General features: G+C 36.0%; 1 protein-coding gene across 7 annotated transcripts in view; it reads right to left on the bottom strand.

The window, feature by feature from the left end:
* Positions 1 to 17084, bottom strand: part of DMXL1 (Dmx like 1) — a 168612-nt gene that overhangs the window by 127184 nt on the left and 24344 nt on the right. For all 7 annotated transcript variants that reach the window (XM_053665319.1, XM_053665318.1, XM_053665316.1 and 4 more), the window contains exons 2-4: positions 15996 to 16121; positions 12834 to 12905; positions 6770 to 6848 (exon numbers count right to left, since the gene is read on the bottom strand). In XM_053665319.1, the coding sequence (XP_053521294.1) occupies positions 6770 to 6848; positions 12834 to 12905; positions 15996 to 16121 (277 nt within the window). The remainder of the gene's footprint in view (positions 1 to 6769; positions 6849 to 12833; positions 12906 to 15995; positions 16122 to 17084) is intronic.

Here is a 17084-nt window from a genome sequence, read left to right as displayed (position 1 = left end):
CGGCTGGCGGAGCAGGGTTGCACAGGAGGACTCAGCCAGACACACTCAGGCCCGCGGAATCCAGGCGGCGCAGGGTCAGACCTAGTGAGCGACCCAGCTAGCAACCAGGCGAGCGACCGCGGGGGAGACAGCCGGGCCGGGGGCTGCGTGTTGACTGAGGTCGCGCATTTGTGCGAGGGTGGGCCGGCAGGTCCCCACGGCAAGCGGCAGTGGAGGGCGCCGCCATTTCCCCGCTCTGACCCCACCTCCACATTCAGCGTCATAACCCAGCGACTCTGAGTGGCCCGGCCCAGGTGAACCACCTAAGGCACTGCTCCTCCGCACCCAGCTGTGAGAAGCGGCAGAGGGGGTCGCCATTTCCCCGCTCTGGCCACGCCCCCACACACAGCGTCACAACCCAGCGACCTGGGAATCCAAGGCGCCGCTTCTCACACTTAAAGGGCCCGAACAAACCAAGAATGGAGCAGGAGGATCTCGGAGCCCCAGAGCCAATAGATCTAAGCGATGAAGAAATAGCAAAACTCACAGACGCACAGTTTAAAACACTGGTCATCAGGATCCTCACAGATCTGGTTGATTATAGCCACAAATTAGAGAAACATATGAAGGCTAAATTAATGGAAATGAATGGAATTGCACAGGAAACCAATAGCGATGAAAAGGAAACTGGGACTCAAATCAATGGAGTGGACCAGAAGAAAGCAAATAATGGCCAAACAGAAAAGAGTCAAGAAGCAAGAATTCAAAGAAATGAGGAGAGTCTTAGGAACCTCCAGGACATCTTTAAACGCTCCAACATCCGAATTATAGGGGTACCAGAAGGGGGAAAGGCACAGCCACCAGTGGAAAACGCATTTGAACAAATAATAAAGGAGAATTTCCCCAATCTGGCAAAGGAAATAGACTTCCAGGAAATCCAGGAAGCTCAGAGAGTCCCAAAGAACTTGGACCCAAGAAGGAACACACCAAGGCACATTGTAATTACATTAGCCAAGATTAAAATGAAGGAGAGAATCCTAGAAGCACCAAGAGCTAAGGGGACAGTCACCTACAAAGGAGTCCACATCAGACTGTCAGCGGATTTCTCAAAAGAGACCTTACAGGCAAGAAGGGGCTGGAAAGAGGTATTCCAAGTCATGAAATCTAAAGACCTACAACCAAGATTGCTCTATCCAGCAAAACTTTCATTTAGAATGGAAGGACAGATAAGGTGCTTCTCAGATAAGATCAAATTCAAGGAGTTCATCATCACCAAGCCCTTATTCTATGAAATGTTAAAGGGACTTATCGAAGAAAAAGAAGTTAAAGAAACATGAACAGTGAAAGGACAACAAACTCTCAGTTATTAACAACCACACCTAAAACGAAAGCAAACTAAAAGGACAGCTAGATCAGGAGTGGAAACATAGAAATGAAGATCTCAAGGAGGGTTAGCAACAGGGGAGTGGGAGGAGGAGAAGGGGGGAGAAGGTACAGAAAATAAGTATCATAGACAGTAGATAGAAAATAGATGGGGGGGCAAGAATAGCATGGGAAATATAGAATCTAAAGGACTTGAGACACATGGTCATAAACTAAAGGGGGGGTGATGGTGGGGATGGGGGGTAGGGTGGAGGGGAATAAAGGGGGAATAGAACAACTGTAACAGCATAATCAATAAAAAAAAAAGAAAAGAAAAAAAGAGGAAATAAAATTTTGGCAAATTAAGTATTCACATTAGCAATTAAGGACTATGAACTGGTGCCGCTCTAAAAACATCCTTCTATTTCAAAAGGAAAGGGGTTCTGAAGCAAAATATAGACTTTAGATCAGAAATCCCTGTTTTTAATTACCAAATAGGTCACTTAATTAGCCATGTGAATTGATCTATTTGGGCAGCACTGGACCCTCAATTTTCTCATCTTTAAAATTAAAAGCTTGTATAAAGTTGTGGTAAGGATTATTTATATTATGTATAATCTATTGGGTTGGCCAAAAAGTCTGTTAAGGTTTTTACCGTAAAATAAAAGACACATCTTCGGCCCTGGCTGGTGTAGCTCAGTGGATTGAGTGCGGGCCTGCGAACCACAAGATCGAGGTTCGATTCCCAGTCAGGGCACATGTCTGGGTTGCAGGCCAGTCCGCTGCAGGCCAGTTCCCAGCAGGGGATGCAAAAAAGGCAACCAAACATTGATCTTTCTCTCCCTCTCTCCTTCCCTTCCCCTCTAAAGAAATAAAAAATAAAATCTTTAAAAAAAAAAAGACACATCTTCATTTTCACCAATAACTTTATTGATCTGGATATTTTGAGTAGGTTGGCTATCTCTCATGTGGTAGAACACTGACTGCTCTCAGTTAATGTCTCAATTTGATCACTTTCAACTTCAGCTAGTCCACCTGACTGTGGAGCATCATTCGGCCTGAAATCTGCAGCATGAAACTTGACAAACAACTTGGGACATATTTGACCAGTCACAGCACCTTCTTTATACATTGCACAAATATTTTGTTTGCGTTTCAGTTGTGTTTTTACCTTTCATGAAATAAGAAAGCATGATATGCTGAAAATGTTGCGTTTCTTCCATCTTCAATATTAAAATGGCTACACAAATATTCACAATTTTGTGTTTTTTTAAATACACTGATATGACAGCTATGATGATACAATGTAACAAAAATGTTTTGAGTAAAGTTAAAGACAACTAAGAGCTACTACAGCCATCTTCCGGGGGAAAAAAAAAAACCAAACTTTTGGGCCAACCCAACATTTAACACATGCTAAGCACTTAGCAGCAGCTCAGTAAACAGTAGAGTCTAGGTGGAAAGCCTCACAGGCAGATAAAAACAGACCAGAAAGTACTAATAAGACAGTCCACTTAAATCGGATTACTATTCCACTGTTTAGCTTACAAGCAGACACAAATCATCTTTTTGGGGGGAGACATAACTGGTATATTACATAATAGTAGTTTCAGGTGTATAATGTAATAATTCTGTACTTGTATATATGGGAAATGATCATTGCAATAAATCTAGCTAACATCCATCACCCTGCATGGTTATAAATTTTTTTTCCTTATGATGAGAACTTTTAAGATATACTCTCTTAACAACTTGCAAACATAATATAGTATTATTACACTATAGTTAGTGTAATATAGTAGAGTTAGACAATACAGTATTACTAATTATAGTTACTGTGCTATACATTACATTCCCAGGGCTTATTTATTTTACAACTGGAACCTTTGACCATCCTCATCTATTTTGCCCACTTTCCATCTCTGGCAACCACCAATCTGTTCTCTGTACTTATGAGTTTGATTTTTACAAGTTTTCTTTCACATAAACTGAAAATAAAATTATCCCATGAAGGATTAAAAATACTAAATACAAAATATTCATCCCAGGTATGGAATGAAACAAAAGTAGGTAACATGTATAAAATATAGTGATTTGAATACAAAGGGCAGAAGTATGGATACTGAAATAGGGAAAAAATAATAAAAGCCTATGACAGAAAATCGTATGATTTAAGCAAGATGCAATAGTGGGTTTAGAGACAACACAAAAACATTATAGTTTATTAGTATCATCTGAAAAAAATTTCTTTGTATCGCAATACCTGGCAAATAAGTATGTAAATACTGATCAAACCCCAAATATTACTATTTCATGTAAAATAAGTATAATCTTTTTATAAATAATTACAAATTTCATTTGCAAAAGTAATAATTATACTAACAGTTCCCAAGGATTTATTACAGTTATAATCTATTCCTCAATGGAATCCTAAATTTTAAACTTTTCAAAATTAAAAGGAAAAAAATTAACTCTTATGTGAAGTTTAGCTCAATTACAGTTAAAAAAGATAATGGTCATAAGCTGCTATCAAGTCGCTACTAGATATATTAAAGTAAGTAGTTTTAACGCTACTCGGTAGTGATGATTTTAGAGGAATTTAACATTAATACTAATATCAGTACTAACAGATCATAGTACAAAAATTCTGAACTGCTATGTCATTACTTAAAAAAGAAAGTCATTCAATTCAATTATTAAATGTTTTTATTGATGTTAATAAGATACTTCAAGTAGGCAGTTCACTTGCTAACAATATTTCTATAGGACTTTATCACTTACCAAATACTTTCATATATACTGCCACAACTGACCACTAAAAAACTATTTCATGAATTAGATATCTTAATTAACAAAGGAGTTAACTATTCTTGATCTCTTAAATACTGTGTTTATGATCATAAAACTTGCAGTCAAATATGTGAACATTTACTGAGAGCTTGCTATATGATGAGTCCCTACAGACAACTAAATAAAACACTGAATAAAATAGAATCTTGTCCCTTGTCTAATCAATAAGATAAATCATGTAAATAAATAATTATAAGACTGTAGTACCATAACAGAATAACTAATTTGTCATCCAAAAAGAACACTTGTGATAATAGAATAACACAATTAATAACCCTATCAGGACAACAGGCATAAACTGGGACATAAGTCACCTTGTTCACAACAGAGTTATATACAAAGTGATATACCTGTATTTTTTGGACTACAAGACGCACTTTCTACCACATTTTTTGCTTCAAAATTTCCCCCCCTATTTTCCTCCTCTAAAATCTAGTTGCGTCTGGGGTCTGCACCATAAGATGCACCTAGGTTTTAGAGAAGGAAAATAGAAAAAAAAATTTTTTGAAGCAAAAAATGAGGGTTAAAAGTGTGTCTTATAGTCTGAAAAATACGGTATACAAAATTCAATCCCAAATTTGAACCCAGATCTGACCTCTTTTCATTGTATGCATAAAATAAACATGTAGGTAACCAGCAAGTAAACATCAATCTTACAACCTCATGAGAAGAAACATTTTAAAACATTGTGTGATTTTTCTAAAAGATAATCTCAAGTGTAATTCCTGCTGCTGAACTACAAGGGCCTGCTGGGAACTTTTATAGCAACAAATGTTGAGAAGGCTGAGGTCCAAGGACATATTTGCCAGCTATAAGCAGGGTCTCCAGAATCAGAGGGCACACACAGCCCTTAAGCTTGAAGGTGTTTATGTTCAAGATGTCTAGGCAAGAGATGTGCTTTTGTGTACAAAGTGAAGAACAACACAGTAACTCCTGGTGGTAAACAGAACAAAACCAGAGTAATCCAGGGAAAGGAAACTCATGCTTATGGAAACAGTGGCATGGTTTGAGCAAAATTCCAAAGCAACCATCCTGCTAAGGCCATTAGACACATAATCTGTGTAATGCTGTATTTCTCAAGGATTTAAACTTATTGAAAAGTAAATAAATAAACTTGTTTTCATGAAAAAAAAATCTCAAAGATAATCCCTTATAAAATAATTCCCAAAGATCCTGAAATTTGTGTTCTAAATTAACATTTTTCTCAACTATTTCAAAATGTAAATTATTTTATCTATCTAAACTGATGGACTTCTGGTTCTATGTTCCAAAGATAACTTCTTTCCTATAGTCTAAATCAGCAATTTTCAACTGGTGTGCCATAAGAATTTCTAAAGCATGCAACACCTGACAATTTAGTCAGGGGCACTTACCTCTTTTCCCTTGCACTGTCAAATTAAAAAATGAAAGCAGCCAACACAACTGATGTCCAGTGTGAGTGAATCAAAATTATACCTATTTTTTTTGTTGAGATTGGCAAAATATATAGAATTTTTTTTGGTGGGCCACAGAATTTTAATAATTAGCTTATGTGTGCCATGAGATGAAATAGATTGAAAATCACTGTTATAGATTCAAATTTCTAGTTATCTGCTGGATATTGCTATATCATATTTAAGCATCTCAAATTCCACACATCCAAGCAAAACCTATGTTCTACTCTCTCTAACTCTTGCATATTACTCTTCTAGTGGTCACAAATATCTGCAAAGTCATGTGCAATCTGGTTGTCAAGTAATGTCAATTCTACTGCCTAAATGCATTTCATATTCATGTACTCCTTAATTATTCATTCAATATCAATTGATACCTATTATTATGTTAAAGGCACTGAAACAAGTTCTTATTTCTCATTTAGACTACTATAAAGACATACTTTCCAAAAGGTAATTATAATTATAAATATTTATTGTCTTGTTCCCCTTCAGCTAACCCTCTCTGCTACCAGAACATTCTTGCAAACCACCTGTCCCTAGCCACTTTCAAAACCTGTAATATTTTTAGACAATTAAAAAAAATTAAATTCAAATTCCTTACCATGACTTTAAAGGCCTTCTATAATATGCTGCATCATATCCTCATCACCAAATTCACTCCAGACTCAACGAAGTAATAATCACTATTAAAATCTACCTTACACTTTTCTTTGTGCTTTTGCTCATTGTGGAAGATTAGTAAAAATGGCTTTGGGATGGTTTTTAAATGCAGAAATACATTACTGGCACATATATACATTAACACTTCTTAGAATTCACTTCTTTTTTTCCTCCTACATCTATGCCCACCCTCATTGTTAAATATATCCACTCTCAGGTCAAAAGGCTCCTCTTCGATTAAACTCTGACTCTCCAGAGAGAATTAGTATGACCTTCCTGAAACAACAGGTATTCCTCCTACAGCTGGATACTGTAGCCGTGCATCTTCATTTCACCAAATCCTCTAAAAAAATGCAATCTGTTTTATTACTATTGTGTTCCGCACAATCTCACACAAACCAGGACTGAAATACATGAATGTAATAAAAACAATAACCTAGGAAAGGGATATTTATTGCAGTCAATCCTGCTTATATTCTTACCTGCAGGATCCCAAGTTATATTGTGTGCTATTGATTCCAGAAAAAACTGACCGCTTTTCTGCCATTGATTATATAATTCCTGAAATTAAAAAAAGAAGATCATTTACCCAAATTGTTATTGGCATCTTTTTTTTGACAAATGAATATGTTCATTATTATTACTGTTAATAATACATGCAGTCATTTATTTTTTTTAGGTATAATTTACCATGCAGTCATTTTTAAGGAGAAAATGTGCAACTCTATCCAGAAAAATAACGAATATGTGATAGAAAAGATTAGGGAGAGAATATCCATTCCTGGAGATCCAAAAGTCTATCTTTCTTATATTTAAACAACCAATGAGTATATGCTACCTTAGACAATACTGTTATTGACCTCAGACCTTTAAATTATTTTATTATTATTGTTACAAATATTTAATTTTAAATATGCCTGTGTCTCTGCTACTTAAGACTTTCGTCTCTTTTAATGTTTTATCATCAACGGAGATATGGTATGTGTGAAAAATCAGAATAAAAGACGTAAACCTGTTACAATGTGTGATTTAAATCTTTTCATTCCTTAAAGGAATAGTATTCAACTTCTTCACCTGAAAACCAGTAAGAAATACATGTTGCACTGTGACCCAGAATACATGTAACATACACATAATTGCAAGTATAAGTAACCTATCCTTATTACATATGATGTACTCTAACATTTTTCTACTCCATTCCATTTTATTTTACATTCAGACTGTAGCCTACTAAGATGATTTCACTAATTTTTATTAGACTGAGACCCATAAACACTCTTAATGTGGGATAGCCAATCTATCGGATGCACAATTCAAAACACTGGTAATCAGGATATTCACAGAAATGGTTGAGTATGGTCACAAAATACAGGAAAAAGTGAAAGCTATGAAAAGTGAATTAAAGGGAAATGTACAGGGAACCAACAGTGACAGGAAGGAAATGGGGACTCAAATGAATGGTCTGTACCAGAAGAAAGAAATAAACATTCTATCAGAACAGATGAAGAAACAAGAACTCAAAAACATGAGGAGAGGCTTAGGAACCTTTGGGACAACTTGAAATGTTCCAACATCCAAATCATAGGGGTGCCAGAAAGAGAAGAACAACAGCAAGAAATCGAAAACTTACTTCAAAAAATAATGAAGGAGAACTTCTCTAATCTGGCAAAGGAAATAGACTTCCAGGAAATCCAGGAAGCTCAGAGTCCCAAAGAAGTTGGACCCAAGGAAGCACACACCAAGGCACATCATAATTACATTACCCAAGATTAAAGATAAGAAGAGAATCTTAAAAACAGCAAGAAAAAAGGAGACAGATGAAAGTCTTATGAGAACTCCTACAAAGGTGTTCCCATAACACTATCGGCTGATTTCGCAAAAGAAACTTTATAGGCAAGAAGGGGCTGGAAAGAAGTATTCCAAGTCATGAAAGGCAAGGACCTACATCCAAGAGTCCTCTATCCAGCAAAGCTTTCATTTAGCATGCAAGGGCAAATAAAGTGCTTCCCAGATAAGGTCAAGTTAAAGGAGCTCATCATTACCAAGCCCTTATTATATGAAATGATAAAGGGACTTATCTAAGGAAAAGAAGAAGATAAAAAACTATGAACAGTAAAATGACGACAAACTCACAACTATCAACAACTGAACCTAAACAAAACAAACAAACACAAGCAAATAACTAGAATAGGAACAGACCCACAGAAATGGAGATCGCATGGAGGATTATCAGTGGGGAGAGGTGGGGGAAGAATGTAGGATAAAGTACAGGAATAAGAAGCATAAATAGTAGGTACAAAATAGACAGGGGGAAGTTAAGAATAGTATGGGAAATGCAGAAGCTGAAGAATTTATATGTATGACCCATGGACATGAACTGGGGGGACTGTAGGTGGGAGGAGGGTACAGGGTGGAGGGGAATAAAGGGAGGAAAATGGGACAACTGTAATAGCATAATCAAAAATATATTTAAAAAAACACTCAATGTAGTGACTCTCATACTTGTACATACAAGTATGTATATACTAGTATAAGAATGTACGGTAGCCAGGATATTTATTAAAAATTCAAATTTCCAAGACCCATGTATAGTAGCCTATACAGTAGCCTGGATATTTATCAAAATTTCCAATTTCCAAGACCCTTATCCAAAGGTTCAGCCTCAAAAGGTCAAGATGGGGCACAAGAATCTGCACTTTAAACCAACACCTAGATGATTTTGACACAGATGGACTGAGGAATATGCTTTCATATAGAACACCACTTTGCAGGAATGGTTCTGAATCAAGTACACATCAGAATGTTCTCCAAAAGGAGATGTACAAGTATCTACACAAACCCCCACACCTACAGATGCAGAAATCCCCAGGGCAAGAACTGGACACATGTATCAACTACTGGCTGTGAACAGCAAGTACCTCTAAGGAAGAACCACTGCCTTAAAAGAATATTCCAGAAGGTACAAAGAAAAGGAAATAATATCTTTTTATGAGGGTCTAAAGATTCTCTGAAACCGTATCCTGAAATAAGAGATTTTGGGTGCCTTCCAAGTGTATGATTTTTCCATCTAATCCAGTTTTCCCCTTATTTACCAAGCTTTTTTTTTACTCTCTATCTAAAGTCTTCTTAATAAGTTTTTGATACTATTATATCAAAATATCATATAACAAGAGCAAGTGGGCAACTAAAAATATTAATTCTACCCTTACTAATACAGGCATTTTAACATAACACACAGATTTGTTAAAAGTTAGTTATTTCATTTAACAAATATATTATTATTTGAAATACATTGTTCTGAGTAGAGCGACCACCTTTAAAATTTATTTTTAGTACTGTCAGTTACTAATTCATAAGGCTACAAGAGCTTCTAATAATGGATTTATTAATATATAAGCACAAAAATCAGGGGAGAATTGTGGACTCACCTTTCATAAAAGTTAAAAATGAGTATCAATCCAGAGAAAATATTTTTCATTAACACAAGGCAGAAAGAAGAATGCTCACATCTAGGAATCAATAAAGCTCATTTTACTCTTTCTATGGCTCAATAGCTGTTTCATCGATCAAGTCGCATTTCTTTTTGGGCCTCTACTGCCTTATTTATAAAGAAGGAAATAATAGCTGCAAAACTAAGTCAGAGAAATATGTAAGATACTAATGAGTGAAGTGAAAAATGAAAACTATTAAAAGATATATAAAGGTACTTCCGGCCAAGAGGGAGGCATAGGTAGAAACATTGTGCCTCCTCACATAACCAAGTTTAAAGACAACAAAGATTTAGTAACAAAAACACAACCAAAACAGACAGAAAACTGAACTATACAGAAGTCTGACAACAATGAACCATTCAGCCAGACCGGTAAGAGGGGCAGAGTCAGCAGCTGGCAGAGAGGGGTCTCGCAGGAAAAAGTGACCAGACTGACCCAGGCGCCCAGGCTGTGGTTGGCAGATCCCAGGTGTGGGGTGGCAATGGGCAGACCCAGTGAGGGTGCAAGGCGGCTGGCTGACCGGGGTCACACATTCGTGCACAGATAAACCAGGCAAAAAAATGAGCAGTGAGACAGACAGTGCAAACCGGGGCCCCAGAGCTGGGAATTAAAGCCTAAAAGCACCAACTGGAAAATCTTTTGGGGGTTGAGGTACCAGGGAGGTTCACAGAGAGTTCATTGGAGAGACCCACAGGGTCCTGGAGGGTGCCCAAGCCCACACATATGGGAACCAGCACCAGAAGGGCCCAATTTGCTTGCAGAAAGTGGTAGATAGGACGGAAATCCGAGAGAGAGCAGAACAAATGCCATTGCCCCTCTCTGACCCCACCCCCACATACAGGGTCACAAACCAGCCACTGGGTTGCCCTGCCTTGGTGAACACCCAAGGCTCCGCCCATCATACATAACAGGCATAAACAGACCAAAATATATGGCTCAAGAAGAATAGCTCAAAGCCCCAGAGCCAAACTTCTAAGCTACCAAGAGATCCAACCTATCAGATGCACAGTTCAAAACACTGGTGATCAGGATCCTCATAGAACTGGTCAATTTTAGTCACAAATTAGATGAAAATATGAAGGCTAAACTAAGCGAAATGAAGGGAAATGCACAGGGAACCAATACTGATGGGAAGGAAACTGGGACTCAAATCAATCAAGTGGACCAGAAGGAACAAAAAAAATGACCAAAAAGAAAAGAATGAAGAAACAAGAATTCATAAAAATGAGGAGAGGCTTAGGAACCTCCAGGACATCTTTAAATGTTCCAACATCCAAATTATAGGAGTACTAGAAGGGGAAGAGGAACAGCCACAAGTGGAAACCTTATTTGAAGAAATAATAAAAAAAAACTTCCCCAATCTGGCAAAGGAAGTAGACTTCCAGGAAGTCCAGGAAGCTCAGAGAGTCCCCAAGAAGTTGGACCCAAGAAGGAACACACCAAGGCACATCATCATTACATTAGCCAAGATTAAAATCAAGGAGAGAATCCTAGAAGCAGCAAGAGATAAGGGGACAGTCACCTACAAAGGAGTCCACATCAGACTGTCAGCGGATTTCTCAAAAGAGACTTTACAGGCAAGAAGGGCTGGAAAGAAGTATTCCAAGTCATGAAATCCAAAGACCTACATTCAAGATTGATCTATCCAGTAAAGCTTTCATTTAGAATGGAAGGGCAGATAAGACGCTTCTCAGATAAGGTCAAGTTCAAGTTCATCATCACCAAGCCCTTATTATATGAAATGTTAAAGGGACTTACCTAAGAAAAAGAAGATAAAAAATATGAACAGTGAAAGGACAGCAAACTCACAGTTAGTAACAACCACACCTAAAACAAAAGCAAACTAAGAGGACAGCTAGATCAGGAGTGGAACCATAGAAATGGAGATCACATGGAGGGTTAGCAACAGGGTAGTAGGAGGAGGAGAAGGGGGGAGAAGGTACAAAAACCAACTAGCATAGACAGTAGGTAGAAAATAGGGGGGAGAGCAAGAGTAGTATGGGAAATATAGAATCTAAAGAACTTGAGACACGTGGTCATAAACTAAAGGGGGAGAGTGGTGGGAGAGGGGGTGTGCAAGGTGGGGGGAAGTGGGACAACTGTAATGGCATAAACAATAAAATATATATTTAAAAAGATATATAAAGGCATGTCTATTATTAAAACGCTGTTTAATTCTTCACACTTAACAGATTTCTATATAATCTCTGATATGTCATCCTTACAATAGCCCATGCTGCATGAATAAATAGTAACTAATTTCAAAATTGAGCAGAGTCTCATAATGCTCTTTGCTTAGAATCAAATACTTAAAAAGCAGCAGGGAAACCCCAGTCATCTGACTCCTAATAAATGTTCTTTGGACTACACTATAGTGATATTCTTCCATATGGTTTAAATTTCTAGTTTAATCTTCAGTGGAGATGGGTAAAATAACCTGGTCTGTCTGCCATACTTAAAAGCATTGAAGCAACCAAGAAATCTACCCCATAACTTCAATATTTATATAAACTATAGTTTTAACCAGGTTTGAGAACTATTCCTGAATATAATTTCTTTATTTAAAAAATTCACTGGCTTGTTAACAGTTATATTACATGATATGATAAGGAGAAGAAAATAAGTCCTGGAGGTATGTTAACACCCACAATTAAAACCTGTAACTGTTAGAAGAAAATACTTAAGGCAGAAAAACTATATAAATGTAGATCATAAAATTGAAGAATAAAGTGCCACATATGACTAGAGAATAGTGTTCGCACTAGCAACAATTTTATTTATAACTGCCAAACTTAAAGTTGTTGACTCTTCAAATATAAAAGAAAAAATGTCAGAAAAAATATTTCAAGACAATTCATTAGCACAATTTAGTTTAATTCAATTTCAATGAAAGATTTAAACATTTTTAACATAAAAGTGGCATTTAACACTTATCTTTAATTACAGTGTATAACATACTGATTTAATGATCACTGATTTTTTGTATTCTAAAAAATAACATCTTATAATACTCATGACATTTCAATTCCTAAAAGGAAAATAATAAGTTACTGACCAAATTTTTCTTTTGCTTCTGTAGTTTAACTGGTTCAAAAACAGATATAATATTTCCATAGGATGCTGCAATCTTAAAAAAAAGAAATAAAAATTACGGATATGTTAACATACTTATGAATCTGAAGAGCAAAAGAGAAATGAATAATATAACTTAAAATACATGTGCAATTTCAGGCACCAATACCTGAGAATGTCAGTTTTAGAGACCACCATGTCTGGATCAAAATCCCAATATACACTGTCAGTTACTAAATGTGTAACTAGCAAGCTAAACTTTCTGAACCTTAGTTTCTCAATCTATATTTATAATATGTATATACTATCTTCCTAAGAGAATTACTTTGATTATTGAAATAACATTTGTAAAATATCTAGTATATTATAAGATGCATAGTAAATGTTAATTCCCTTCTCACAGAAGAATATGTATTCATGTATTCCTTGTCCCTGATAAAATCTGACATGACTTAAAAATCAGTTTTTGGCCCTGGTACGGTGACTCAGTTGGTTGGAGCATCGTCCTGTACACCAAAGGGTTGCATGTTAGATCCCTGGTCAGGGAACATACAGGAGAAAACCAACTGATTTCTCTCTCTCTCTCACCCCATTTCCTCCTTCTCTAAAACCAATAAACATGTCCTTGGATGAGGACTAAAAAAAATCAATTTTTAGGTTATCAGTCTTCAAAGTTGACAATTCTGTGAGTGTATATTTAACTTTTTAAAAATAAAACTTAGATATGTTCTTTTGTGAACTCTCTAAGGAGTGTGTTTAATATTCCACTTTATGTGAATATATTTAAAATTTACTATTTAAATCAATGGAGCACAACCCTTCTTGGGTCTGTTTTATAAGGTAGCTATTACTAAAGTTTGAGTGTGTCACAAATGAAGAGCATTGAAATATCAGAAGATAGATAAAATGAATGAATGAATCAGGGATAAAAATAAGAATATATAATCTAGCAAAGGGAGGTAAGGAATGAAAATATAACATACATTAGAAAAAAAACCTTTTTAATGTATATATTAAGTGTTCTGAGGAGTTCTTAGCCTATAGAATCATCTGCACGGAGTTGGTCTGGGAGGGAGTGTTTAGTTTGGGCCTCTGAAGCAGGGTGTCAAACTCATTTTCACCAGGGGCCACACTGGCCTTGTGGGTGCCTTCAAAGGGCCAAATACAATTTCAGGACTGCATAAATGTAACTACTCCTTAACAGTTAAGTGAGAGTTCGTTGCTGCCGCCAGGCAGAAACAAGGTACCAGGCTGAACAAAACAAGGTAGAGGGCCAGATCTGGTCTGCGAGCCTTTTGTTTGCCACCTGTGCTTTAAAATATAGGTAGTATCTCTTCAAAGTACAATAAATATTCTATTTTAGAAGTAAGACATAATATGAACACAAGTGTAGAAACTAAAAGATGCACTTTGTGTTTGGAGGGGACTGACCACCAGCCAAGCTAGAATAGTGTTCTTTACAACAAAATAAGGAACATAAAGCCAAAAAGGCAGATTTGAGCCAGTCATATTGGGTCCCATGACCAAGGTGAACAGTTAGAACTTTCCCAAGGTAATGGTAAGTTAGGAATGTTTTTAGGCAAATGAATACAAGATAAATGCACATGAATTTTCCCAGAAAAATTAATCGGTAGTACTGCAAAGACAATAATGATAACATACTGATGCCCATGGTATCAAGAAGCATTTCCTTCTTAAAGGCAAACAGAAGTCTCCATACACTCAAACCTACAAAATTTTCTTCCTGATACCTTCCTTCCCAATACCTGATATAAGTAAAAAAAAAATTGCCTTTTATCAGAATGATTATAAAACCAAATAACTTCTTCATTTTAACTTGAACTGTCATGTAATCTAGCCAGAAAAAGATAACTTATATTGGAAATTATTAAAATTAGATTTATAATATTAATCAGCCATATGAATGTCTAAATGATATTAACATAAGTGAGGTTTTACACAGTATTAAAGATTAAGGAACTACAGAGGTAGGAGATAAAAGAAACTTGAAGAAAAAAATGTCAATAATTTTTGGCATTCCATAATAAATACCGTTTTTTAGTACAGTGAGAATGAAAGGAGTGAACAAAAGAAAGATAGGTGAGAGACACTTGTAACTATATTAAAGGAAAGGAGACCCAGGAGTAACAAAAAGAGTGATCAACAACAAGGTAAAGATTGCAAGAGTGAAAATTCATTTTACCATGAGTTTCTTTAAATTAGGACCCAAGAAAGAAATTTTCAGACTGTCAGGTCTATTAGAAATTATTAGATTTTTTAAAAAGCTTTGGGTCCACTTAGGTTCCTCACACAAAATATTCTGGTGGAATCATACAGTCAAAGTATTGAAATATCCAGCAAAAAATTTTTAGTAGATTTGTAAAGTCCATCCTAGTTTAGCCCCTAAGGAGCTATACCTAGGTCTAGCCACCTATTACAAGGTGCTATATACTATGATGCCTCCTAGTTATGACCCTCCCAATTCTGGTCTATATAGAACTGTATTTAACCTCATATGGCATCACATGCCCTTTCTTTCATTGTTGCTATTTTGCTTTTAAGGTTACTTTTTACTTTTCATATGCAAATAGAAGTCCAGATAAAATTTTTCATTTTTCTGACAAACTTGCAATAAATTAACAAAAAATTACAGACTTTAAAAGACCTTATCTTCATTTTAGTACAAAATTTATCCAGAAGCTACAAGGAGATAACTGTTTGCAGACCAAAAAAAAAAAAAAAATGACTCTTAATATATAACTTCTCTTCAGTAGTTTATTTGTAAATAGATGGAAAGCACTACTGTCATTCCTATCCTTTGATCCAATCAATTTTTAAATAAGTAAGCTTTATACTTGTTATATAGGTAGTATTAAGTTCATTGTCAACTCATAGAGATTATACTTTATTTCAAAATTATATAAGAATAGGATTCCTGAAAATCTCAAAGGTACATATAAGAGAATCAGGATTTTGTTCTCTACAGTGCATGTAGGGAGCCAAAGAAATTTGTAGCCATATTGTCCTTGAAACAAAACAAGTCTCTAATTCAAAAGGAAATATACTTCAGAAATTATCCTGGCATAAACCATATTAAAAAAGAATCTCGTAAGATTACAAACCTTAAAAAAAAAAGATTACAAACCTTGCCTTGTTGCACTGAACAGTCTACACATCCTACTTGAATATTTCCATGTTTAGCTCCTGGGATTATTTGTAGTCTTTCAAAATCACTTCCCAGTATAACAATGTCACATCCAGATGCGTAAGCCTGGAAACAAAAGGGTACAAAATAAACTAAAAATGACAAAATTGTCATGACAATATTAATCATGTAAAATGCTGGCATTAAATATTACATTTTAAAAGATTAATTTTGAATTTAAAAAAAATATGTATTATTTAAGAATATTGCCTTTGCCTCTCATATACAGTCCCATCAGCAAATTCAATCAATCCCATCTGCAAAAAATATACCAATTCTGTTCACTTCTTCCTTCTCCCCTAAACTCATCTCTTTCCTGCACTATTAATAGTCTGACTGCTTCCACTGTTGCTTTCCTCTAATTTCTTTCCATACAAAGACAAAAGTAATCTCTAAAAAATGTTTATTACACCAAGCACAGTGTTTTTAGGACTATAAGACACACTGGACCATAAAATGCACCTAGGTTTTGGAGTAAAATAGAAAAAAAATTTGAAGCAAAAAATGTGGTAAAATATTTAATAACCTATGACCCAGCTCCACCACTGCCCCCCCCCCCATAGCGAGCCAAGTAAGCTACATTTGGACTATAAAATGCACCCTGCTTTTCCTCCCAAATTTGGGGGGGGTCTTATAGTCCATAAATATAGTAATTTTTCCTGCTTAAAGCTTATATTGGAAATTATTAAAATTAGATTTATAATATTAATCAGCTGTATGTGTGTCTAAATGATATTAACATAAGTGAGGTTTTACACAGTATTGAAGATTAAAGAACTACAGAGGTAGGAGATAAAAGAAACTTGAAGAAAAAAATGTCAATAATTTTGCCAATAAATTTCCCTTCAATAGACCTGGCTGGTGTGGCTCAGTGGATTGAGCACGGGCCTGTGAAGCAGGGGGTTGCCGGTTCATTCCCAGTCCAGGCACATGCCTGGGTTGCAGGCCGGGTCCCCAGAGAGGCAAACACACACTGATGTTTCTCTTCCACTCTTTCTCCTTCCCTTACCCTCTATCTAAAAAATAAAT

Source organism: Artibeus jamaicensis, unplaced genomic scaffold (genome assembly GCF_021234435.1).
Source record: "Artibeus jamaicensis isolate MK-2021 breed Jamaican fruit bat unplaced genomic scaffold, CSHL_Jam_final contig_402, whole genome shotgun sequence".
NCBI lineage: Eukaryota > Metazoa > Chordata > Mammalia > Chiroptera > Phyllostomidae > Artibeus > Artibeus jamaicensis.
The sequence above is the reverse complement of the archived record's forward strand: the minus strand, read 5'-3'. Positions and strand labels throughout refer to the sequence as shown.